Source organism: Ostrea edulis, chromosome 9 (genome assembly GCF_947568905.1).
Source record: "Ostrea edulis chromosome 9, xbOstEdul1.1, whole genome shotgun sequence".
Taxonomy (NCBI): Eukaryota; Metazoa; Mollusca; class Bivalvia; order Ostreida; family Ostreidae; genus Ostrea; species Ostrea edulis.
In genome coordinates, this window is record NC_079172.1 from 6499936 (window position 1) to 6526052 (window position 26117).

The window sequence follows — 26117 nt, forward strand, 5'->3', positions numbered from 1 at the left end:
AGGCACCTGATCCCACCTCTGGTGTGTCCAGGGGTTCGTGTTTGCTCAACTGTCTATTTTGTATTGCTTATAGGAGTTATGAGATTGATCACTGTTTGTTATCTTCACCTTTCATTCAGACAAACAGCATGCATAGTTATGATGAACATGGAAGACTCAACAAAAAATGTAAAATTCATGGTCCTGGCTTGGACTTTTCAACAACAACAAATCTCAAATTTAAGTTGAGTTTTCGTTTTTGCAAGGATTTTTGTTGAGAAATCTAGGCCTGGTTCTGGTGCTAGGACTCTTACTCCTCGAAATCTAACAGTCGAGTGTATAAAAATGATGAGCATGCATGGATGTCTCTACCAACATTGTGAAAATTCATGGGCCCTGGGTCAAGGATTTTGGTACTAGAGCTCATATGATAGAAAAAAATTGTTTTTCTTAAGTAGGGATGTCAAAAATATCAATGATATTCAATGTGAAAAATAACCTGTAGCTGATCATTTTAATTTTGATACACATAGTGATGATTTGGTGTTTTTTTTTATTGATAAAATATGGTGTACATTCTAACATATCTAAGTGTATGTCAAGGCAATTACGTCCAATGTTTGAAAAAAATTTATTTGCTTTGGACAAATGAAATTAAACTTAACCCCAATTAATGGATGAGGTGATCTCGTATGTTCAAAGTAAGGGCAAGAAGGATAACTGTACATAACATGTACTTAAGCAATTATCACCCAAGAAGAGTGATTATATTTATAGAATGTTGTAAAAACAAAACCCAGGCCTCAATTGTTTTTATTAGTAGCTAATCTGCTAATTATGCAATTTACTGACAGAGTACACCACTAGATAAGCAAGTATGCATATATTGGGTTGAATTCAAGAAATTGTGCAGTTGTGATCAACAGCTTATTTAGAAATATAATTTGATCAACGAGTTCCCTTGACTGTCAGTTTCAAAGCTTTGTGATGAGAAGGCCGTATGAAGAAAAAATTCTTTCAGATGGAACAGAAGTCGCCAGTGTAGACAGAATGGGATATCGGAGTGCCCTTGTTTTTCGTCTACCATATCTATAGATCCTTGTTAAATTGGATATGTTCACTTGTCAAGTTTTCAAATGTATGATAATCTTTTAAATGTGGCACAGAGATTGTGTAGGATCAGACATTGTAATGACCATGGTTATACCAAGATCAAGGTCGTATTGGTAAAAAGGTTCAAAACAGGCTATATTAAACTATGCTTTAGATCATAAAGTTTGAAAGAAAGTTTACGTCCAACACTTGTAATTTTAAGTTTTTCATTGTGAAACTAAGATGACTATTCAGAGCCATAGATATCTTAAATCTATATGCAGGGGGGGGGGGGGGGGGTGTCAATGCATTCTTGCATAAGCAGCTTTTGCTTTATAAGACAGGCTGCCTCGGATATGAAATTAGTTTGCTTCATCGAGAATAATCAAAAACATAAAGGAACATCCCATACACCATGATAGGTTTGATGATTTTTTACTGTATACAACAGATGGAGAAATTTCCTTTGGGAGCCAAAATTCCTCATTTTTGCTGTGATTGAATAAATATGTGAATCACTGTTGTCTGATGTATGAAAAAAATACCCAATTATCTAATCAACAACAAAAATCGTATGGAAATATGAAAAACAATATAATCATACTATGAATTAGATATTGGATCGGTATGGGTAATCTGAATTTGCAATATTAGGATGACACTTTATGGATTTTGAGGGTGTTTACTCTCTGGAAAGTTCACGAGTTCAAACTCATAACTGATTGTACTTCATCTGTGTATTTAATTGAACATTCAAGGTCAACACACTTGCAATCCTCGACTAGTTTACCTATACCTGTACCTCGTCAAGTTCTGTAACCATTTCCATGATGACAGTCACAACACAACTTTTAATTTTTCACATTTATTGAATCAATAAGCAAACAAATCTCACAATATGACAATTAAACATTTCCAAAAGGGGTAATGGAACATAAATGGCCGCACTGTATTAACCCAAGGGTCCGAGGGAATATCCGGCATACCAACCTAGCCTTTTAAGTATAACGGGCAAACCGGTGGCCTGGCGTTGAGCACCAGTACCGAAAATCCCAAACTATGAACATACCACCCATTTGGGACTGGAAGAGTTTTCAGATTATCCGTTTACTCCGTTTCCCAGAGATTGCACCTGGTTGTTAGTACTATTCCATGTACTCCAGGACTAAGCCTCCCCTCCTGTGTATAGAGGTGGAGTGGGCACCAAGACTGACTGACTTGAGTGACCCCAATCAAGAACAACACAATTTTCAAACACATACACATGTAGAATTTCCTTTCTACAAACAAACGCCCTCTGCCTTAGGTGGCAGATGGGGGGAAACAATAGGCCGGACAAGAATGCTGTAACCACTTCGGCATAAATTGGAAAAGGAAGTAGCGTGCTTGCCTTAGATAAGTCGTACCAAAGTACAATTGTAGAAATGTTAATTTGTACACCTATTCACGATATGTAAGACCTAATAACACTAAAGTCTTTCGTCAATTAAATGAGATTATTTAATATGCCAATAAAATAATCTGTCTTATATGTATTAAGGTACAATCATTTTCAATACTAATGTTGAAGAAAGTTTCTTCCCAAATAAATTTTACTCCATTATAATTAGAAATTTCAATATCACTAGGATGGTATCAAAACCACAAACTTTATTGATATGATGAATATACAATAATTATACATGTACATATATATGAATTAGTGCATGTAGTTGAGGGTAACATTGAAATTTTCCCCATGAGAAAACTATTGTCAGCTGAGACGAAGTAGTGTGACATTTTCAATGTTACCTTCAGCTATGATGCACTGTTTGTTTTACTATATTGAATGTAATTTATTAGTTATATATAACAAAGCACAAATATACAACAGATTTTTTTTAAAATCTAGATTGTCAGAAAACTTCAACTTTAAGAAATTAACTCAAATTTAACAAGTTCAAAAAGTTACTTTCTACCTACGTTGTTAAAACAGGTAGGAACAGTTCCATCGCCAAACGCTCGGCATTAGGTGTGAATGTCACGGGTCCTCGGAGATGACCTTAAAAACGGATGTCTCGTGTCACAGTAGGTGTGGCATGCTGAAGAACCCTCACTCCTCAATGACCGTAAGCACTGAGCATAGGCCTAAATTTGAAGCCCTTCACTGGTATTGGTGACGTCTCCATATGAGTGAAAAATTCTCGAGAGGGACGTTAAACAAGATACAATCACACAATTTTTATATTTAATCCATTTTTCCTTACCATTCTTACTAACAGAGATCTTGTCAACTTTCATCCTTTGAAACGGGCTTATCGCTGCGTATGAATACATTTTACTGAATCTTAATGTAAACTTACAACCGCATATGAAATGATTAAAGTTTAAATATAAGAAATGTCTCAGTTTTTGAAGGTGTGTGAGATTATATGTCTGGAACCTCTTCACGCCGGCGTACATTTCACGAAGCGCTAACTTCCTCCACTCAGTATGCCAGTGTGAAGATCGAGGCACAGGGTATATCTTCTCATTAATCATATACTTTCAAAAACTGAGAGGCATTTCTTAAAAAGGTGTGTCAACAACAAAATTCAGTTCATATAAAATTTATTAAAGGTGTTCAATATAGCTTAAGAATACTATTCTGCATTTGAAAAGTGATGTTAACTTACTGTAAAAGTAGTCTCTTCTTCTTCTTGTCGTTCGCCTCTACACTTGGATTTCTGCTTCCTCTACGAATCTGGTGGTCTTCTGTAAGTCCTCCACTGTTCCAAATAGCTTTTCCTGGATGGTTGTTGGTAATGGCCATATCCTTTGTCTCAATGCCTGATGGTTCTTGCATGTCTGTAGAATATGTGTTGTATCTTGTTCTGCCTCACCACAGGGACACATTGGGGATGGTACCACTTTCATCACTCTGTTCAGATGTTTGTTTAGTCTATTGTGTCCTGTCCTCAGTCTGAATATGCCAGTTTGTTCAGGTCTCGACAGATGGTGGTAACTCTTGATGGTTGGATTTTCTGTACAGAGATTTTATTATGGTTTTCATCTCTGCAAGGCAGACTGGGTTTTCCTCCTGTTGTTGTCCAGCACCTTGTTTTGCGAGAATGTCAGCTTGTTCATTACCATAGACTCCGCAGTGCAAAGGGATCCATTGTAGCACTGTTATACGACTTTGAATGTTAAATAGCGCCTGTTCTAGTGATGGTAGCTTGTTGTTTGTCAATCCCTGTAATACAGACAGAGCATCTGTAAGGAAAACAACTGGAGTTGTGATATTGACTTTGTCTGTGATGGTATGTGCAGCATGACTGATGGCTTTTTCTTCAGCTTTATAGTTGGAACAATGCAAGCCTGTTGGTATTGCTTCAGATTGTCGCTCTCCATTTGGATATTGGATGTATATACCAGCCCCTCCGTTTTTTATTGCATTTGTGGCTGATCCGTCCGTGAATACTCTTATCCAAAATTCAGAGGGGTACTGTTCTTCTAGCATGGTCATAGTGTGAGTTTTCTTTACAATATCAGATTGTTCATCTTTGGATGTGATGTTTGGTACTGATGTGTGAATGCTGACATTTCTCAGTTTATCTTCAGTAGGGTAGTCATTTACAGAAAAGGCTATAGGTTTGACTTGCTTTGGTAGCGATTCATGATGTTCTCTTTGTAAAGCTCTTGTCTCTAATACAAAACTTGATCTTTTCAGTCTGCCTGATGAGAGTTGCGTTAGTCTATTATTCATTGGGTGATCTTCAGTACAGCAGTATTTTTGCGGCTTGTAACATTGCATTGCACTCCCTTCTCTTACTTAGCGGAGTTATGTTTGTTATCTCCTCCATACTATGTATTGGGGTTGACTTCATGGCACCTGTGATGATTCGTAGTGCCTGGTTCTGTACTTTGTCTAAGGTCTGTAGGTGGGATTTTGCTGCTGTCATCCATGAGGTAGATCCATATTCGAGATGTGGGCGAACATTCCCTTGGTAAACTGATTTTAATATTTTTTCATTGGCACCCCAATTTGTTTCTGCCAATTTCCTCATGATGCTTAGTTTTCTTCTTGCTTTTGCTTCAGCTGATGTTATATGCTGCTTCCATGTCATTCTTTTATCAAAGGTTACTCCAAGATATGTTTGTTGGTCTTCAATCTCTAGTGATGTGCTGCCCAGATTAAGCTGTACAGATTGGTTTTTCTGGGAGAGTGAGAACAGAGTTCCAGTTGTTTTTTCTCTGTTGATTGTAACACACCATTGCTCAGCCCATGTCACTACCCTGTCTAAAGCAGTTTGTATTCTGTATTTTGCTGTGGTTGTATATTCCTCTGAGCACCAGAGAACAAGATCGTCTGCATAAAGGGCTGTGCGTACACCTTTTGGTAGCTGTTGAACAAGATCGTTCATATAGAGGATAAAAAGGGTCGGCGGGAGTACTCCTCCCTGTGGAACCCCTTGTCGTAGAAAGACTTTTTTTCCACACTGTCCATCAACCAAAACTCTGGCTTTTCTGTTGTTAAAATATGATTTGATCCATTTGTACATTCTACCACCGATTCCAGATCTGAGCAATTTTACTAGTAGTCCATCTTTCCATACTTTATCAAAGGCTTTTTGTAGATCTATGAATACAGCAAGTGTTACTTTTTTGGCTTGGAAAAGTAGTTATTTATATTTGTAGGGGAAATTTACATTAATTACACGGTCACATAACGAGCGCGTAAATTTTTCCCATGGCTATAGTTTTTAATATTTGATGTAATATGTATTATATTCAGTTACAGTGTATTTTTCCCGCGTAACGCTGGATGTGGAAAACCGCGTACTTTTAACCCTCAGCTTAATTAAATAAGCACTTTTACAGTAGTTCCATTAATTTATTTATCATGCTAATTACTCTACTTAATGTGTTAAAAGTAATGTGTTCCAGCCAATATACTAATTGTTATATTGCTGATTCAACACTTCTTAATTACCGAAAAACATTTTCAGTTTGAGTACAAAAACTTATTCATTAACTGATCAGACGGGTGTGTGCTCATGAGATGCATACAAATAAAACAAACTGTTCACATAGGAAAGATAATATACTGCTAGTTTAAAAAATCTGAACTTTTTTTAATCAAATGTATTTTACTTTGAATACATATGCATGTCTATTATCTGCTAAAAAAAGAGATTAATACTGTGGTTTAAAATGCATTTTAGATAGACTGTAAACCCTATGATCTAGCTGCCTCTCAGTTGACACCAGAAGGCATCATAATTTTAGCAGTGACATCATATTGCTGAGTGCAGTAAGAGCAGTTTAAACTGAGTAGGGTTCACATATTACCAAAACAATTACATGTATATTAAATGTATATTATACAATTGTACATCACTTTATGCATCAATGCATGCTATCTAGTTCCATATTTATCAATTGATTGCTTCATGATGTCATAGTCAATTATTATGATTAGCCTGTTAGTGACTCATTAAATTTTGTGATTTAGTTTTGGCTATGTGCATTGACATTGTCCCATTTTGATTTGTCTATAGTTTTGTTTTGGGGTGGTTTTTTTGGGAGGGGGGGGGGGGCTTCATTGATTAATGAATAAATCTAACTTTGCCCAGTTTTTTGTCCATTTTAAAAATGCTATGTTTTGATAAAATAGGTGAAAATAAAACAGAGTAAACAAGCAATATGGAAAAATCTCCCTCTCATGATGACATGGTATTAAAGTGCTAGATTGATATACAATGCAGAGACTTAAACATCCTGACATAGTGTTGATTTAGGTTTAGAACCACAGTAGGGGTCTCTAGTTTTACATATAGAGGAAAAACATTTCAAATCTCTAAAATACTGGCAACAGTTGATCAAAACTAACAAGAAAACGTTTTCATCTAGCTAGTATAACAAAGCTGCAACAAAGGATTCAGTTACTTTAATATTGATAAACAATGCAATATCTGTTAGCATTTATATGATTTGTGGCTTCTTGCACTAGTGAAGTCATTGTCATGATGAAGCAGTTTTGATACAGAAAGATGAACAAAATTAGACCACTGAGATCAACTGTAGCAAACTGTCAATTAGCAAAATATTGTGGATATTCCTTACAGATTTTGCTGTTTATAAACTCGGAAAGCTTTCTAAATTGACATTGAAGTCAGATGGGAAGTACTGGTGCTCAAGTAGTGTAAATTCCTAAATATATGCAAGGAATTTATCGCATGCGAGAAGAATCACTTGCAAAATAAAATGATTCACTTTTAATTTTATACATGTATTGCTAAAATAAATGTAAAAACTCTCAAGTTGATCAACAGAGTACTTGTGAATTTACATTCTCACAATATTCTACAAGTCATTTCGCGATATTAAGTACTCGCATAAAATAAGGATTACAGTATTTGGACAAGGTATTTTGGGTTGTGTGCATGAGAACACTTTGTCTTTTGAGGAGATGATCCATAGTGTGATACTGTTTATTGCTGTGGAGGGTCCTCTAGGTCCTCTAAGCCAAATAGGTTTAGCAGGGGCCGTGTCACCACCCATCTGACCTTTATGTGGGGAGGGAGAGTAAGGGGGGATAAAGATGGAATAGGCGAGGGACAGGAATAAGATTCCCTCTAAACATTCCACCCCCTTAAAACCATTTTTTTTTTTTTTAACACAGTGCATGTTTTGAGGTGGTGTTTAAATTTCAGCTTCACTACCAGAATTTAATCCTGTTTCAGACCTGATATTTGAGGTGTGTTTAAATTTCAGCTTCACCACCAGAATTTAATCCTGTTTCAGACCTGATATTTGAGGTGTGTTTAAATTTCAGCTTCACCACCAGAATTTAATCCTGTTTCAGACCTGATAATAAAAATTGATTCATTCTCACATTTCACCCTGGTTGATAGATTGTTGTGTAACACCAATTTACTCACGTGAGTGCAATTCTGCCCCCAGAGAAGATTTGCCAATCACAGGAATGGCTGTTTCTGGAAATGTTGTGATTTCAATTCATAAAAAATTGAAAGGCAGGAACCTAGCTTGCCTGCATATAAATATGATTATTTTCCCATTGATAATAGCTTTATTGCCATCAATTGAGGAATGGAATATAAGTCTGTGGAAACAGTTGTTCTTGCCCGCCTCTCTCCTGTTAATTGTTATCACATATAGAAGTTCGCTTCTCAATTCTCTCTCTTCTTGTTTTGATGTCTGTAATTGTAAGCAGAGCCAGAGTATTGCTGGAATAAAATGTGCTGGAATTGAGTATCTCCAATTGTGTGTAAAATTTGTATCCAAATGTAGAGATAATATAAGGAAGAGAAAGTGAAACCTTTGTTGATATTGAGTTCATAGGAGATAAAAAGAGAGGACATTTATTGATCTAGAGGGCCACTTAGACGTATTTGTGGGGTTTGTGTGAGTTGTGTCTGTTTACAAGGTAAGGAATTTGCTATATCAAGATATCCTGCATATCTTATAACGTTTTACTTTGTCATTTCGGATGTATTTAAGTTTCATTGATATTTATAACTTGGAAAACTTTTATGTACAGCAGACTATGACAAATCAAAAATGCACGTATGATGTGAATTGCACTGATTCTAGAGAAAGATTGACAAGTCCATAGTGAATCAGACATGTATTTAGAAAGATATTTCTTCCATTAGGTTTTTCTCCTCAAACAGGTCTTTAAATAAGAATGATTTAACAAGATTACCTTCCGTTGTGACAATGCAAGAATTGATGCAGTTCTAGGGTGTTAAGATAGAAGTTCCTCTTGCTTTGTGCAGAGGACGGTAGATAATTTGTCTATTAGTAGGTCCAATACTTAGTGCAAGGCATTACCATTATGTGCATCAGAATTAATATGTACAATATTTTTAAATAATTCAATTTCACTTGTTAAACACAGTTTGATTGGTTCATTTGATTTTATCACATGAAGTTTTTTATATTGTATAAAGTGAGTTGACTTTATTTAGGTCGCAGCATTAATATGTCACACTTTATTTAGCTTGCCTCTTTCCATTTTCTTACTATATGACAATATTTCTCTGTGTCATATAAAATGTTGAAATTTTCTTTATGATTATTCTGCATATTACATCAAATGCATTTTCAAAAATTAAAGTATAAGGAATGAAAGTATTTTCTACTAATTCAATAGAAAGTAAGTTTGGACAGTTCATGCTGCACACTTTTTTTTCAATAAACCAACTGCACCAACTTACTTTTGTCGTATAAGATGGGCAGAAATTTCTTTAATAATTTTACTTGAGAGTGTCTAAGACAGCTATAGTTATATTTTCGTGTGTTGCATGCTGACTTTAATTCAGGTCATTTCCTGATAGTGAAAGACATTTCCAAAACAAAAATAGCACTCCCCAATTTTCTATTCTCAGATCGTTGCAGATAACTCTTTTGTATCCAAAATATTTCTTTATAAATAATGGCTTTAGCAGCAGTAAAAGCATACTCCATTATTTTGTTCTGCTGAGCCAGAAAAAAAAACCCACCGAACCTTCTCTTGCCTTCTGAGTAATCAACTTTTGCTTTTCGGTAGCATTTAATGTAATAAAAGTTAGCTGCCTGGAGCAATCTTGTCAAAGCATTAGTCTCCATTAAAAAGGCATCAATATCATTACACATGAAACAAATGAAACATCATTGTCAATTTCACGAGGAATTGGTTATTCCTTGTTGAGAAATACATATTACAAATGTGTATATATCTAGACTTTCCCCCAACTCTTTGGAGTCATATGGTTCCTCAAATTGATATCTCTATTCTGGAAAATTGTTCATGCTTACTGATGTTTAGTGATTGATCCTACAAAAAGTGACTCGTATTGGAAAGTTTCCTCTGATATTGAGAAAATAATTGAACTTAGAACCACTGGCATTAAGTCAATTTGATATCACCCGAGCTTAGAATTTGTTCCAATGTGTGTTTAATTTGTTTTATTATATGATTGAATAATTCCTAGCTCTCTCATTGGCTGCATGAGATCCAACAATGTAGAAATCATACTCCGTTATGTTTATCTGCACGTGACCTTCCAGGTGAACATAAGGAATTATTTTTTCCACATAGGACCAAAAATAGGTTGTTGAAACTTACAATTAAAGCAAAGAACAATCTTGAAGGGTTTTTTAATCATATAATAAAACAATTATTGCTGTTTTTGATTCGGGCTCGGCGAATATTGTACTCCTCAGGTGTCTAAATCATCGTATTGACCTAAAAAAACAGCAATAATTGTATAATGTCAGTTTTGTCATAACTTTTGATCTATACAACACTTCACTTCATATTTGGTGAATTTATCATAATTGCTTCACTAACATTTTAAAATTGTCACACACACTATTAGAATTAAGATATCTCGTGAATCATGAAACCTTAGACCAAAAAGGGATACATCTAGAAATTGTCAGTACCCTTGAGCAATGTAGATTCAATACACAAATTTCAAGATATCAGCTCTTCTGTGATGAGGGTACATTTAGTATTCTGTTGAACGCTTGGGTGCATGGGTACAAGATCTATACATATATTATAGACTGGCTATATGAATAAGGATAATTTAAAAGTTATGAAAGTGTAAATTTTATTTATATCAGCTGTTGGCATACATTAAACTGACCATATCAAGAATAATATTTGTTTGAATTAGGCCATTAAATTGAATATGAAATATTATTTATTTCCTCTTCTGCATGAGTGATACTTAAATCAAAGAAAGGTAGTGCTTATCGATTTTTGTTTGAGCTATTTTATTATCAAATACTCATAAACTTACTAAAATTGTGTTTCCCTGTTCGGGTGGTTGTATGATGTGTGGTTATCATCCTTTAGGCAATACATGAAGGCAGCGATAAGCATTTGTACCCACCGCGTGTGGATGAAAATATGTTTTTCATCTCACTGTGCGCAAGAGTTAAACAAAGGGAAAGAACTATTGGGCAACTGGGAAATTGCGTTTTGTCTTTACTCTGTTTACTGAATGCTACATTTTTACATTGAGATTGATGGGAAGTAAAAGACGCTTTAACATGATAAAAACGAGTGAATGAATACCAGCTTGCAGCTCATCATGGGAAGAATAAATGTTGAAAGCTGTGGAGGGCCTGATATGTAACACATGTTACAGATCTGATGTCAGTTGTGATTGTTAATAAGTTCAATTGTTTCTGTCACTTCAACACTACGCTTCTTACATGAGTCAGAGGGAGAGAAAAAAAAAATTGACTGCTTTTAATTTCAAACTAATGTCCATAATCATTGAGGTCAATCTGCTGATTTCTTCCAAAAATCAATGGGCATGTTTGCTTTTGGTGCCAATATGCAGGTTATAGGATTTTTGAGTTCGAGTTTATAGTTATTACTTGTTTTGGCTTAAATGTGCAAGCTTGCTAATGATGCTAAAAGCTAGTAATTATGTATGTTTAAGTCCTCTTATAACCATCTGGAACACGTGGCAGGCATATTATACGACCCTTTTTGTAATTTGTCCTTTGTATGTCTTTAGGCCTTATTACAAGCTCATGATGTAGTCGCTCACGAAGTGTATGGGGAGGACGCTGTTCGAGTCACCCCTCCTCCGATACAGACATTCGTAAATCTCAACGGTGAGTCTTCTCAACCCCCGAGTCCAGAAGTGGAAATGGACCCTGGCTGTAAAATCAACCGAGTGAGACTTGTCCAATTCCAGAAAAACAAGGATGAACCCATGGTGAGATTAATGTTTCAATTCAACAAATTAGCAAAATATGAAAGTCTGTGCATTATACTTGTATTTGATACATTTGAGGTCATTTAGGTGACCTATTGCTATCTGTTTCTGACTGCCGTTATGTGTTAACTTTTGAACATGTTCACCTCCTCTGGAACGGCTGAACCGATTTCAACCAATTTTGGTATATAGAACATCTATGGGTGAAGGGGAATAAAAAATTATGAAGTTCATGAACCCTGCCTCCCTGGGGCCTGAGGGGTGTGGCCAAAACCATCAAAATTAATGTAGTGAAAAAATATTCTTCTTTACTCTTGGACATTAAGCAGTGAAACTATGAACATGAATATAATAAGCAATTAGCCCTTTACCAACATTAAGAAATCCATGACTCCAGGGTTCATATCCCAGGATGGGGCTTATAGTTTGTCATATATTGAAAATGCATTTTATCTTAGAAAACTTCTCTACTTCTGGAGATAAAGCAGTCAACCTGTTGGCATGATGATGATTGTAATAATGATCAATAAGCTGTATACCGAAATTGTGAAATTCATGACCCCAGGGTTTATGCCCCATGGTGGGATTAAGTTTGCCATAATTATATTAAAAATGCATTACATGTCAGGGATTCTTCTTTACTTCTGTCAGAACATCAAGGAGGCAAAATGTTTGCATATAATTATAATGAACATTGAGCACTTTATCAAAACTGAAATTCATGACCCCTGGATGTAGGGTTTAAGCCCTAGGGTGGGTTTAAATTGGCCATATTATATACTGAAAATGCATTATATTTTATCTTAGAAAATATATTGGTCATGTACGTTATGTATTAAAAATGCAATAAAAAAAGCTTCTTTACTGCCGGACATCAAGCAGACAAACTGTTTGTGTGATTATAATAAACAATGTGAAATTTACTACCCATGGGTTCAGACTTAGTTGATCATATGTTGAAAATCGATATGCTTTAGAAAATCTTTACTCTGGACATCAAGCAGGCAAACTGTTTACATGATTACATGTACCTATAATGAGCAATGAGTCCTCTTTGAAAACTGTAAAAATTTGTTTGCTCTTTTAAGACTCAAATAGAAGTCACATTTTGTTGTGATGGGATAAAACTTACTTTCTTATGAAATAATTCTGAATTATCAAAAGTGTGTGATAGTTATACCAATATGTCTATCATCTAATGCGTGTGATAGTTATACCAATATGTCTATCATCTAATGTGTGTGATAGTTATACCAGTATGTCTATCATCTAATACAAAGTATAGAAATGGAGATGTATGAAATGAATACAGGTAACACTATTATTTCTAAAGAAATGTGCGTACTCAGGTGACTGTTAAGAAATGTACGTACTCAGGTGACTGTTAAGAAATGTGCGTACTCAGGTGACTGTTAAGAAATGTGCACACTCAGGTGACTGTTAAGAAATGTGCACACTCAGGTGACTGTTAAGAAATGTGCATACTCAGGTGACTGTTAAGAAATGTGCATACTCAGGTGACTGTTAAGAAATGTGCGTACTCGGGTGACTGTTAAGAAATGTGCGTACTCGGGTGACTGTTAAGAAATGTGCGTACTCGGGTGACTGTTAAGAAATGTGCGTACTCGGGTGACTGTTAAGAAATGTGCGTACTCGGGTGACTGTTAAGAAATGTGCGTACTCAGGTGACTGTTAAGAAATGTACGTACTCAGGTGACTGTTAAGAAATGTGCATACTCAGGTGACTGTTAAGAAATGTGCATACTCAGGTGACTGTTAAGAAATGTACGTACTCAGGTGACTGTTAAGAAATGTGCATACTCAGGTGACTGTTAAGAAATGTACGTACTCAGGTGACTGTTAAGGCCCATGGGCCTCTTGTTTTGACATGAGAAATGGTAAAATTTTTGTTGACAATATTAAATTGTTCCACACACACCTTTCTCAAAACACTCATTAAAAGATAATGATAATTATAGTATTTTTTGAGAGGGAAATAATGTATTATGTACTGGTTATGTAGTCAGGTTATTTTCTTTTCGTAGGGAATTACTCTGAAAGTGAACGAGATTGGTCAGTGTAAAGTGGCCAGAATAATGCATGGAGGAATGATCCATCGGCAAGGTAGGGATGTGTTGTAGTAGAAAGTTGTCAAAGTCCAAATATATATGTATATGTATCGGTATGGTGATATAAAACTGTAAACATATTATAATTAATGTATATGTATCGTCATGGTGATATAAAACTGTAAACATATTATAATTAATGTGTATGTATCGTCATGGTGATATAAAACTGTAAACATATTATAATTAATGTGTATGTATCGGTATGGTGATATAAAACTGTAAACATAATTAATGTGTATGTATCGGTATGGTGATATAAAACTGTAAACATAATTAATGTGTATGTATCAGAATAATGATATAAAACTGTAAACATAATTAATGTGTATGTATCGGTATGATGATATAAAACTTTAAACATATAATTAATGTGTATGTATCGGTATGATGATATAAAACTGTAAACATAATTAATGTGTATGTATCGGTATGATGATATAAAACTGTAAACATAATTAATGTGTATGTATCGGTATGGTGATATAAAACTGTAAACATAATTAATGTGTATGTATCGGTATGGTGATATAAAACTGTAAACATAATTAATGTGTATGTATCGGTATGATGATATAAAACTGTAAACATAATTAATGTGTATGTATCGGTATGATGATATAAAACTGTAAACATAATTAATGTGTATGTATCGGAATAATGATATAAAACTGTAAACATAATTAATGTGTATGTATCGGTATAATATAAAACTGTAAACATAATTAATGTGTATGTATCAAACTGTATACGTAATTTATGTTTATGTACCAGTATAATGATATTAAACTTTTGGGCCTTACTAGACTAGAGCATCCATTGTGAAACCTCCCACTTCTAGAAAATTAAAAAGATCTTTTTCTTCTGTATTTGCAAGGAAATGATTCATAAGAAGATTCCACATTCATTGCAGTTATCAATTATGATTAATTTGTCCAGCTTTTGCAAAGAGAAGGCAATTTCTAGCAAACAATCTTATTGACAGTGGTAAAGAAGGCTACAGAATATCTATTAAGCACTGTTATGGTATTGATGTCTGTGGAATGAGACACCATCCCACTAAATCTATACATCTTTGGGCTTATCCTTCATAAACATTGTATTATTTTGACACATTTTAAGTCGTAGACAAATTATGGGCTTAAATTATTGTTCCTGTTTGTGCCATCATACAAAGATATTCATAGGATGTAACAGAAGTGTAGACAATGAAAACAAACGCAGAGAGAAATCCCCAAATGAATTGGGTCAGAATTTTTTCCTTTCGGAAATGGCCTTAATTATAGATTTTTAGGTGATTATTTTGCAACTCTTGAATTAATGGCGTTAGCTGGTAATGCATCATGTGTCACAAGGTGGCAATAAATGAATTTAGCTTTTCATCATATTATAGAATCCTGTTTTTGTTGGCTGCATGGGAAGCCATTAACCTATTCATTTCTTATTGTTTGCTACTGTTCATTGTCTCAATCTGTTTCTTTTGTTTGCACAGGAACACTTCATGTTGGAGATGAAATTAGAGAAATAAATGAAGTCAGCGTTGTAAATCAGACAGTGGATAATCTGCAGAAAATGCTGGTGAAATATTTAAATATTCAAATATTCATTTACAAATAGTCATTCATGCATACTCATTAATTACAATTTGATCTTGTTAATTCATCACTAATGAAGTCATCCATGGCTTTATACAAGTTGTGTATAATTGTGTCACTAGCTGAATTTTCTACATGTACTATAAAAGTGAGATAGGTAGCACATGTGTATACAACTGAAATAGGTGGCGTCCAAGATTCGTAGGAAAACGTTTTATTGACTGATAAATTTTACCCTAGCAATTGAAGTAAGTGTCTTTTTTATCTATGAATTTGATACTCCCAGACTTGAGAATCATTCTCATTCTGAGAATTTATTGATTTGATGAAGATTTCTTAACCAGATAGACACCAATATAGTGTTCATTCAGACAAAACAGCATCTTGGCAGCAACTTAGCACAATGGAAGGATTCATAAAATCAACTTTTATTATCTTTCTTTCCAGAAATCATTAAGTGGCAATGTCACCTTCAAGATCGTTCCTCAACCGTCAGGCAACATCCATAAAGAGCGCAACGAAAATGGAACTCACAAAGAGGTGGGATATTGAGTTGCTTGTTTCAACGCATATTATATGGTACTATTTAATTTTGTAGGAGCTCAATTTCCTGGGATTCTGTGGATATTTTTTTCCTATGAGCTTGAAGTACACAATTTATACAATAGAACCACGAAATTACATCCTAACCTTTAATAGTAAATCTTAGAAATCCATGAAAACGCTTGATGATGGGTCCACCACAAATTTGAATGATTCCAATGTATCTATGAATGTATTCTATTTTTAAAAATGTATATCTGACACTTTTGTATAAGTGGAATTTTTAGCGAGACACAGATTTAGCAATTTTTCCATAAGAATAGATATATACATGTATATTTAGCTAGAACTAATTTTTATTCCAGAAAACAACGATTACTCCAATATGTAATAAATTGTTAGATATTCAATGTTAGCGATTCCATCACTCTCGCTGATAATGCCAAAATTAAGTCCTAACTAAAAATTCTGCGTATACGGTATTTCCTAGAAATATAAAAATTCTTACAAGATGTGACAGATGTATTCGGGTAATATTGGTTTCATGTATATTTTCATCATCCCATAGACTACCCTGGTTTCATCGTAGAATTGACTAAAAGTACAGTTTCACTGATATGTAATTGTGTGGAAAACTACTCCATGATCTTATCTGAATAGTAGATTACTGTAGAAATTGTACTTTACTGGTTATTTGATTTCCTGGTCTTTCTTAACCACAAAAACAACCGTTGGAAGGGGGGGGGGGGGGGGTTGGTACCGATCACTATTAAGATTGATTTTTCACCATTGCATCATTTCTTTTGGCCGTATTCACCCATATGAGCAAGGAGAGGATAAGTGTAGGTATCGCCTGAGGATCACCAGACAGGTGTGCAGAAATCATCCCATCTGTCGATTAATAAACACCTAGTCTTCTCTGAAAGCACCTGCAGTGGGTATAACACGTGTTTTGTCTGTTGTAGATCTTTGTGAGGGCCCTGTTTGACTACAGTCCTGAAGACGATGATATGATTCCGTGTCCACAGGCTGGGGTGTCATTCAGAGTGGGGGATGTCCTAAGAGTAAGTATCCAATCTACTTGACATGCTGAACTGTAAGACCTACAAATGATGTAGTTATAGATGAATAATGGTTTAGGAACTAAAAATCTACAATTGTGATATTTGGTAAACTGTATGTCTCTCTCTCTGTTCATAGATCATAAACAAAGAAGATTGTAACTGGTGGCAGGCTAAGCTATGGGGTGTGGCCCCTACCACTCCGGCTGGTCTGATTCCCTCCCCAGAGCTCCAGGAGTGGAGGACATCTATGTCATCAAGAGAGAAAGCTCGGCACGAACATGCAGGTACAAGATTTTCTGCAGAACTAGAGCTCTCTGGGGAGAAAAGGATTATGTGCAGCTTTTTTCTGTCCCCTGTGTTAAATTTTGGGATACATGCTGTATATTTACTATATAAAATTTCTGAGTCACTAGCTGTGGGCGGTCAGTAATTCTATTTTATGATATGTTTTGATTATGTTACTTGTATGAATTTGATTAGCAAGTTCAGTATTTTGCTCAGTAGATGATGATATTCATTGATTATTCTGTTTTAGCACACTGTTCATGGTTTGGAAGGAAAAAGAAAGACAAGTACCTAGCCAAGCATAACTCGATATTTGACCAGTTAGATCTCAATACTTACGAGGAAGTAGTTTGTTTACCCGCATTTATGAGGAAAACATTAGTATTATTAGGTAAGAGTTATAACTTGTATATAATACAACACATAATTATATGTATTTGAGTAAATTTTGTGTTAAGATATCTCATCACTAGCCAAATGGGAACATAGGCCATATTGATTAACACTAAATATTTTACTTCAGAAGTTACAGTGTTGGTAGAACATAATGGATCAAATGCATGAAATGGTAGAACTGTAATAAGTCTGTGTGTTTATGAATTTTGCAGGTGCTCATGGTGTTGGTAGAAGACACATTAAAAATACTTTAATAACGAGTCATCCCGAGAGATTCGCTTACCCCATTCCACGTAAGTCTGTGGAAAATCTACTGTAGTAACAGTAGTGTGATAGAACTTCTATAGAAGTTGTCTTCATTGATTGCCTTACCCCATTCCACATAAGTCAATGGAAATTCTTTAGAAATCCGAAATCAAACAAACTACAAGCACATTTTTGGACTTACCTAGAAGGTCTAGCAGGCTGCAGGCCTGGAGGTTGTAAAACTTTACTGTACTCATACTCAAATTCAGCCAGGTTTTGTTTTGAGCAAGCTCTGAAACGTACTCAAAAAATCTTGAGCATGTACTCCATTTGAGTATGAGAATGATTTTATAAAAGTTTTATAACCTTCACTCTTGAGTATGAGTATGATTTAGAACACAAGAGTTTGAGTTTGAAAATGTGCTCAAAAAGTTTTATAATCTCTAGGCCAGATTCTTGTCTTTGTTTTTTTTATAATTATGGATTATTAGGGGGTTGTCTTTTCATATAACTAAGGAAAGAAGAGAGATATTATTTCTATAACGTGTGAATCCACTTTATGAGTCACATCGTAATGTACTTTAATTTGGCTAGTATATTCTTCACTTCTGTCACCATAGTTTAAAGAATGTCTTTAATATGGAAAGTGACCGAGTACACACACACACACACACACACACACATATATATATATATATATATATATATATATGTCTTGTTCTCCTTCTTAGATACCACAAGGCCACCACGAGAAGGCGAAACTAACGGAAAAAATTATTACTTTGTTGGACATGATGAGATGATGAAAGACATTGCTGCCAATGAGTATTTAGAGTATGGCACACATGAGGATGCCATGTATGGAACAAAATTAGAAACAATTCGTCAAATTCATTCCAAAGGTCTCATTGCCATTCTGGATGTTGAACCGCAGGTACAGTATACAGATGCAAGAAAACAGTCTATTTATAAAAAGAAAATTCACATGTCAATTCGATCCAACAATGCAAAATTATGTTTCATCTTATGTAAACCTACATTGATGGAAATTTTAACAGTAACAGGACATTTGGCTTATGCAGGTCATTCTCATTGAAATTTTTGTTAGGATTTTAAATTCTTTTTTTAAATTTTTTTTTTTTTTAAATTTTCAAAAGATTTTTACTGAAATAAGATAGTTTGTGCATTAATATTTTACAAAAGAGTCTTTCACAAAATTTTAATTGTATCATGGTTTTCAATGTTTATTGATGATGTTGACAAGGAAGAATAATATTTGCGGTGTGTTACAGGCGATACGAGTGCTTCGGACTAGGGAGTATGCCCCTTACATTGTATTCATTGCAGCCCCGACAATGTCAACCCTACAGGAGGTACACTGTGTCACAGACCTCTGTATCAGTGTTGTCTCAGGCTTTATTCTTTCGTCTGTGTGATGGTTGAGTCAATACCATAATAGAGTTTCAAAAGAATTCTACTAGACAGTGTTTCAACATTATTTGACATTAATAAAATTAACAAGAGACAAAAAAATGTTTATAAGGTTTCAAATGTTTTCAAAATATCAAAATAAATGGGTTTCCAAGTTTTTTTGTTGGAAATTTGCTTAATTTTAAGCAATGTGAAATATTTTGGTAAACTTTTACTCAGCCATCACTAAAGATGCCATTAAGTTTTTATTTTTTTATTTTCAGTGGCTCTTTGTGTATATATTTTTGTTCCTGTATTGCATGGCATTTTTGTTCATTTAATTTTCAGGCACTGAAAGTTTTACGCACAGCCGATTATGCACCCTATGTAGTATTTATAGCAGCTCCTCGCTTCAATGATCATCTTCTTCGAAAAACAAAGGATATGAATGTAAGTTAGGGCATCATAAGGGATCATTATAAAGAAAGAAATCTCTTATATCAAACAATGTACAACATTAATGGTGTATAATATAGCATGTATGCTTACTTCAAGGTAAATTTCCTAACAATATGTGTATTTGTATGATTACGATAGACTGTATATATAGTATGCTTTTTAATAGGACTTATTAACTTATAACAGATTTTGTATATGCTTACACGTTAGATTTTCTTTGTGTTGTGGATTACAAATATACCACTTTTCATCTCACCTGAACTAGAGACTGTGTGCGCTACTACTGTCAATCTGTCAATTGACATCCATTGTCTTTCCTCACTTTCTGTTGCTGTCACAGAGTTACTCGGATATCTTTTCCTTCTGAAATCATTACACCAATTTCAATTAAACTTAGCCTAGAGGATATTAGTAGGAAGTTTGTTGTGAATGCTTTGATTTTCACTTTCACGGAGCAACCAACATGGCTGCCATAATTAAAAGTAGCACATACATGTACGGGTAAAACCAATCAAATATTTGTATTAGTCTAGACTGCTAGATGAAACAGTAATCATATCTTAAAAACAAAATTACAGTAGACATCAAACTTAACCATTTCAAAAGAAATTAGCTGTGACAGTCATGGATGGCATAAGTATAGCTAAAACTAGTGATTCTGTCCCAATACATAAAAACTCACTGGAGAGTTCCTCAATTTTATAGTTCCAATATTCTATATTGAGACGATAACTTTGACAATAGAAGAAATACAAATATAAGTCAATGATACTACAAAAAAAAGGAGAGGGAGGAAACCAAATTTTAAAAAATCCACCAAAACAATAACTGTATCGAAAACTAAAGGGGATGAAATTTTTGTAGGAATTTTAAGTTAATCTGATACTATACATAATTTTTTTTTCTAAATAAAGAAATGTCTGTCAAATTTTTGTACTTCTTCATAAAACCACGATTGCTTAACATCTGGTCACAATACACAAAATCAATGCAGGTGAGCAATTCAGGCTTCTTGGGCCCTCCATTCAGTGATAGTGGAAACGATATGGATTTACAGTACATTGATTAAATGCAAGTGCTTGTTCAGTTAAAACTTTTATAGGTTTGTTCTTTACATGAAAGTTGGTAAACAATATATCAATGTACATGTTGGGTTTTTTTTTTCATTGTCTTTTGCTCTCATTTTACAGGACATTAGCTTGGAAAGATTAGCCACAGAGAGTGAGCTGCTAGAGAAAGCATATGGACATTATTTTGATTTGAAAATTGTTAACAATGATATTGATGAAACCATACGGAAATTAGAACAAGCTATGGACCAAGTCAGTACTGCACCTCAATGGGTACCAGTCAGCTGGGTCTACTGAGAAGTCTGTGATGATTGGCTGTTGTGAATGCTTTATATGGCCTTGATAAGGCCTACAGGATCAGCAGGAGGACCCAAAGAGGAATCTGGAAGTTGAGAAAATGACCTCACTGATTTGTTACTGATGTTACCACTTTACGATTAATCGCAATCCAAGTCTTCTTGTCCTCAAACAGATTCAAATTACGGGAAGACGAAAATACGCTTTCCAAAATCGAGAATGTTCGATGCATCTGATATTAATTCTTTTGTTCGTTGTTTACACTCAAGGGAGAGTAAGACGATTGTAAACGGACTGTGATGTCGATAAACTGAAATTGTGTAATTGCTTGTTCCTTAAGAAGAGATCAATCAAATAAATTATGATTAAAATTTTTACAACATGTACAATGTACATGGAGGTATGGTCATGTTAAGATTTCAACTTGTAGATAATCAAATTAGTAAATTTTATCACAAGTTTGAATTTAGACTATCTCTTTAGAGTGCATGTACATGTAATAATGATAATTACGATACAAATACGCATAAGCATGCACACTAACAATATTGCACAATAATGCATTACAATTCTGTGATTTTTGAGAGATGGTTGTTATTTATAATTTTTGAGATTTGGACTGGGGTACAGATTTTGTCTCAATGCATACATTAATGGTTGTTACTAATTTTCAAGTTTTCTAAAAAACTTTTTTCCCCTTATTACTGCCAAGTATTAACATGCCAACATGAATCGAAGTGTTTGAAGTGAGATAGATGTATATACAGATGTATTAAACCCTGGGATGGTGCTGATTTTGTTCCATGTACGATAATTCTATAGTGCTGATCTCTCCTCCGAGATACGTTCTTGACTTTAATGTTTATAATTTGTGAAGCTTTACAATTACATTGTATACTCTTTGAGTTGGTAAAAGCCTATTGAAATCAGAGATTGCTTGATGTTATTGTTAAATGTTCATTACACTAATGTTGTGTCGGCCATAGTCCATTAAGTGCTTCATGTTGCAAGAAACAAACTTTCCCATTGAAAATCAACTACTTACACTGAGTCGATGTGTACTGTAGGCACATAATTTTAAATACTTTTTTTACGCATATGGTACTTATTTCCGCTAAGTCTGTGTTCACATAAAGTCCATGGAATCCAAATCACATAAAATCCATGGAATTTCATACCCGCAGACTTAAAGCATTGAAGCAATTGTCATGGAAATCATATGCAATTAAGTGGAATTCCTTACCTTTAGACTAACCCAAAGATGATAATTTGCGAAATTATGACTGTTGAATTAAATTTGTCTACAGTATATGAGAATAAACATTTTTTTGTAAGGACAAGCACCTATGGGTGGACTTTTCATTATTTGTAATTCTCCTTAAAGAACCTGACAGGCAAGTGACTATTCAACTTGCCATAAAAACCTATACATACAAAAGGAACTAGTTACATCCAAATACACAGAATAAAAGATAACTTTAGTTGTATTATTTAGAAGGGAGATAAGAATACAAGGGAACTAAGGGGTCACTTCTGCGTAATCAGCTTTGTTGATATATGTAAATTGCCCCGTTATATTTATACCCTCATATTACAAATTTGACATTTATTCCTTAATGATATCCTAAAGTTTTAGTTTTGGTTTCCCGTGGGTTTGGTCTTGGAGTAAAAGTCTTCATGTCTTGCTGTAGAAAAGGTTAATCTGTCAGTATTGTTTATATACGTAAATTGGACTATTGTAAGTCGATGTCTTTTCAGTCATGATTTAAATCATGAATTGTCAATATTTGATATAGTACGTACATGTGTATTATTACTACAGTAACTTGATCCAAAGAGTCGGATCATGTCGAGTTGACAGGCGAGGATCATCAGATCACACGAGACGCGAAGCGTTGAGTTTGATCGGATGATCCGCGCCTATCAACTCGACGTGATCCGACTCTTCGGATCAAGTTACTGTAGTAATGATAAATTTATTATATACCCCTTTATGTATATTTAAATCCACATTTATAAGATACTAAATGTAATCCAAATTATCAAAAACACAAACATATAGTGAAATTATATTTTATGTATGCAGGTTTGTTTGTGAAGTGGTCGATATTTTCCATAAAATATGTTGTGTTGATGCATTGTGATGTCATCAATTTCAGAGGATACTGATACGGAATCAGAAAACCACAGGGTGGTGATCCGGAAAACCGGATCACACTCTGTGAAATTCACAGTATCAAAAAACGATACATTGATGGGTATATAATAAAAAAAAAATTATCAGAACACTGAGTGCACTAATTCATGTTTGTGCCACCGACTATTGTATCGCTTGGGTTCGAATTTACTATGAAAGAGTACTCTTTGATAATAAATTTGAACCCAAGCGATATAATATTTCCTGTGGATTGTGCGTAGAACTGGCATGAAGACTAAATAAGATTATTTCTGTGTTACCTACAAAAGCTTTTAAAATGATATCAACAGTATTTGTAGTAATGAGAAGTAATCACATTAGCTGATTGGTGTTTGCTGTTTGTTTAGAAGACCTTTAAGTCTGTATTTTTGCTTATTGCATCATTATATGTAAATGTATCTGTTGTTTCAGAAATCGGAAGTGCTGTGTGCAGGGTTAATTTTGTCCCCGCTTTATTTTCGCCATTATCCTAAATGGGTGATTTTAAAACTGAGCAAATATAAATTCCTGTATTACTTTAAAGTAGCAAGAAATAACTTTAGGCAAATTTAAATCTGGACGAAATCATTTTCCAATGTCTGCAGGCAAAAATAACACTGGGTGCAAATTTCCCTGTATAAAGTCATTTATATACATCAGAAGAGTAGTCGGGACGGTGTATATTGTATACAGATAGGATTTACACACGGGAAACGAGATATGTGTACCACTGTTACAACTTCTTTCATTCAGTTTTGTTTCATCCAATACTAGTACTGTACACCCAGTATTATTCATAAGATAAGGTTAGTCTTTTTCTGGAGTCAAATTTTGTGGTTTGTGAAAAATGTGGTGTGTCAAAATCTCCAGGATTCGGTTTTCAAGTACTTGTAATCCTGACATTAATGTGCAAATCACTCCATTTTTTTCTTTGTTTCATATTTGCCCTTGCAGACATCTATTAATTTACAGATGCAACTGTATATATAGCAACAATCACCAGGTGTATATTTGTGCCAATTTTCAGCCCACATTGTAGAATACCTTGTGAAAAACATTTGAGTTTCTCTATACTCCTAGATACGTGGGTATGTCTATACCGCAAATACAGCAAAAAATTACCCTTCCAGGAAAATTTAAATTACCCTACCACGAACATTTAAATTACTAACCACGAACATTTAAAGGTGTGGTTTAATCAGCAAGTCTTGTTCTGTGTCAGGTTAGGCAACTCTCTCTGTAGAAATTATTCTGAAAACGAAGCAATTTAAAAGAACACCTTGTCTTAGATTATTATCATTATACGTGGTGCATCAGTATAAACTCTAGTCCTGCAGTAGTTGTTCTGAAATAATACTGTTCATATTTTGTTTGCATGTTGTTTATAAACTTTTCTGCTTTATGTTGCAGTCATTTCAATGTTTGTAAGCACAGATGTGTATGATTGAACTTGCTGACTGGTGTAAATACTAGAAATTTACTAATTTTCATTCTCAAATTCTCGCATCTCTCCTACTTGTGCTGTTTACTAAGTGACTTTACCTAATGTAGAAAAGAGAATCAAGCCACTATTTAATTTAGTTTATTATTTAGTTGTATTTACCAGATTTATTTTTATTTCTGTTACAGGTGATTTAAATTTCTTTATATTTTGTTCAAATGATTTATATGTTGTTGATGCCCGCAGCTAATAGAAGACTATATATGTATGCATTATTACGTCAAGGAATGAAACTGTATTATATATACAAAAGTTAAAGGTACAAATAAATCACTGAATCAAACTTTGTGTTATATGTATTGTAAAATACCAGCTACATATGAATATGGTTTAGGGAACAGTTTCTGTCTCTACCTGATTCAGTATATTGAACCTGTGGCCATGACATATGGCCTTTCACCTTGACCTTGAATAAGATATATATATGCATATCCTTTCAGTTTACCAATTTTTATTTATTTTTTGATAATTCTTAAAAACTAAATGCCATATTTGATGGAACACAAAGATGTTTTCTATATATTCCTATGTAAAACTATAAACCCAAAATTTGTAGTTTCATTCTGGCCCTTGGAGTCATGATTTGAATAATTGTAAATAGCTACATTGCATGAAGATATGTGTATTGGAATATCAAGTTCACAAATTGTGGACTTGTGGTTCTTGAGAAGAAAATTTTAACATTTCTCCTATATACCAGGTATGCATATGTAAAACTTCAACTGCTAATTGTGGCTCCATCCTGACATTGGGCATACTTGAAACAATTTTGAAGTCATGAAAATTTTGAGTATGAAAATTGCAGTTACTAGATATTTGTGACCTATTGGTGCAGTTGTGATTAAATTTTTGGTTGAATTCTTGCATGAGAGTTCAGTATGGAGTACTTTGCATCACTTGGTTTTTTAGCTCACCTGAGCTGAAAGCTCAAGTGAGCTTTTCTGATCACTCATTGTCCGTCATTTGTCTGTAAACTTTCGATTTCTTGAGAACCACTGGGCCATTTTCAACCAAACATGGTACAAATCATCCTTGGATGAAGGGGATTCAAGTTTGTTCAAATGAAGGATCATGCCTCCTTCAAAGGGGAGAAGATTACAAAATAGGTTGGGATCATTTAAAAATCTTCTCAAGAACCACTGTGCCAGAAAAGCTGAAATTGAGATAGT

General features: G+C 34.3%; 1 protein-coding gene across 11 annotated transcripts in view; it reads left to right on the plus strand.

Moving 5' to 3' along the window:
* LOC125658791 (peripheral plasma membrane protein CASK-like) overlaps positions 1 to 25231 on the plus strand; it is a 113670-nt gene extending 88439 nt beyond the window's left edge. For 9 of the 11 annotated variants that reach the window (XM_048890209.2, XM_056148360.1, XM_056148362.1 and 6 more), the window contains 11 exons: positions 11574 to 11777; positions 13823 to 13901; positions 15399 to 15484; positions 15949 to 16041; positions 17010 to 17108; positions 17245 to 17392; positions 17644 to 17784; positions 18002 to 18082; positions 18767 to 18969; positions 19794 to 19895; positions 21095 to 25231. In XM_048890209.2, the coding sequence (XP_048746166.2) occupies positions 11574 to 11777; positions 13823 to 13901; positions 15399 to 15484; positions 15949 to 16041; positions 17010 to 17108; positions 17245 to 17392; positions 17644 to 17784; positions 18002 to 18082; positions 18767 to 18969; positions 19794 to 19895; positions 21095 to 21271 (1413 nt within the window). In that variant the 3' untranslated portion in view covers positions 21272 to 25231. Of the gene's footprint in view, positions 1 to 11573; positions 11778 to 13822; positions 13902 to 15398; positions 15485 to 15948; positions 16042 to 17009; positions 17109 to 17244; positions 17393 to 17643; positions 17785 to 18001; positions 18083 to 18766; positions 18970 to 19327; positions 19409 to 19793; positions 19896 to 21094 lie in introns of all 11 variants that reach the window. The other 2 variants (XM_056148365.1, XM_056148361.1) reach the window with 1 other exon arrangement.
* Positions 25232 to 26117: the final 886 nt, after the last annotated feature.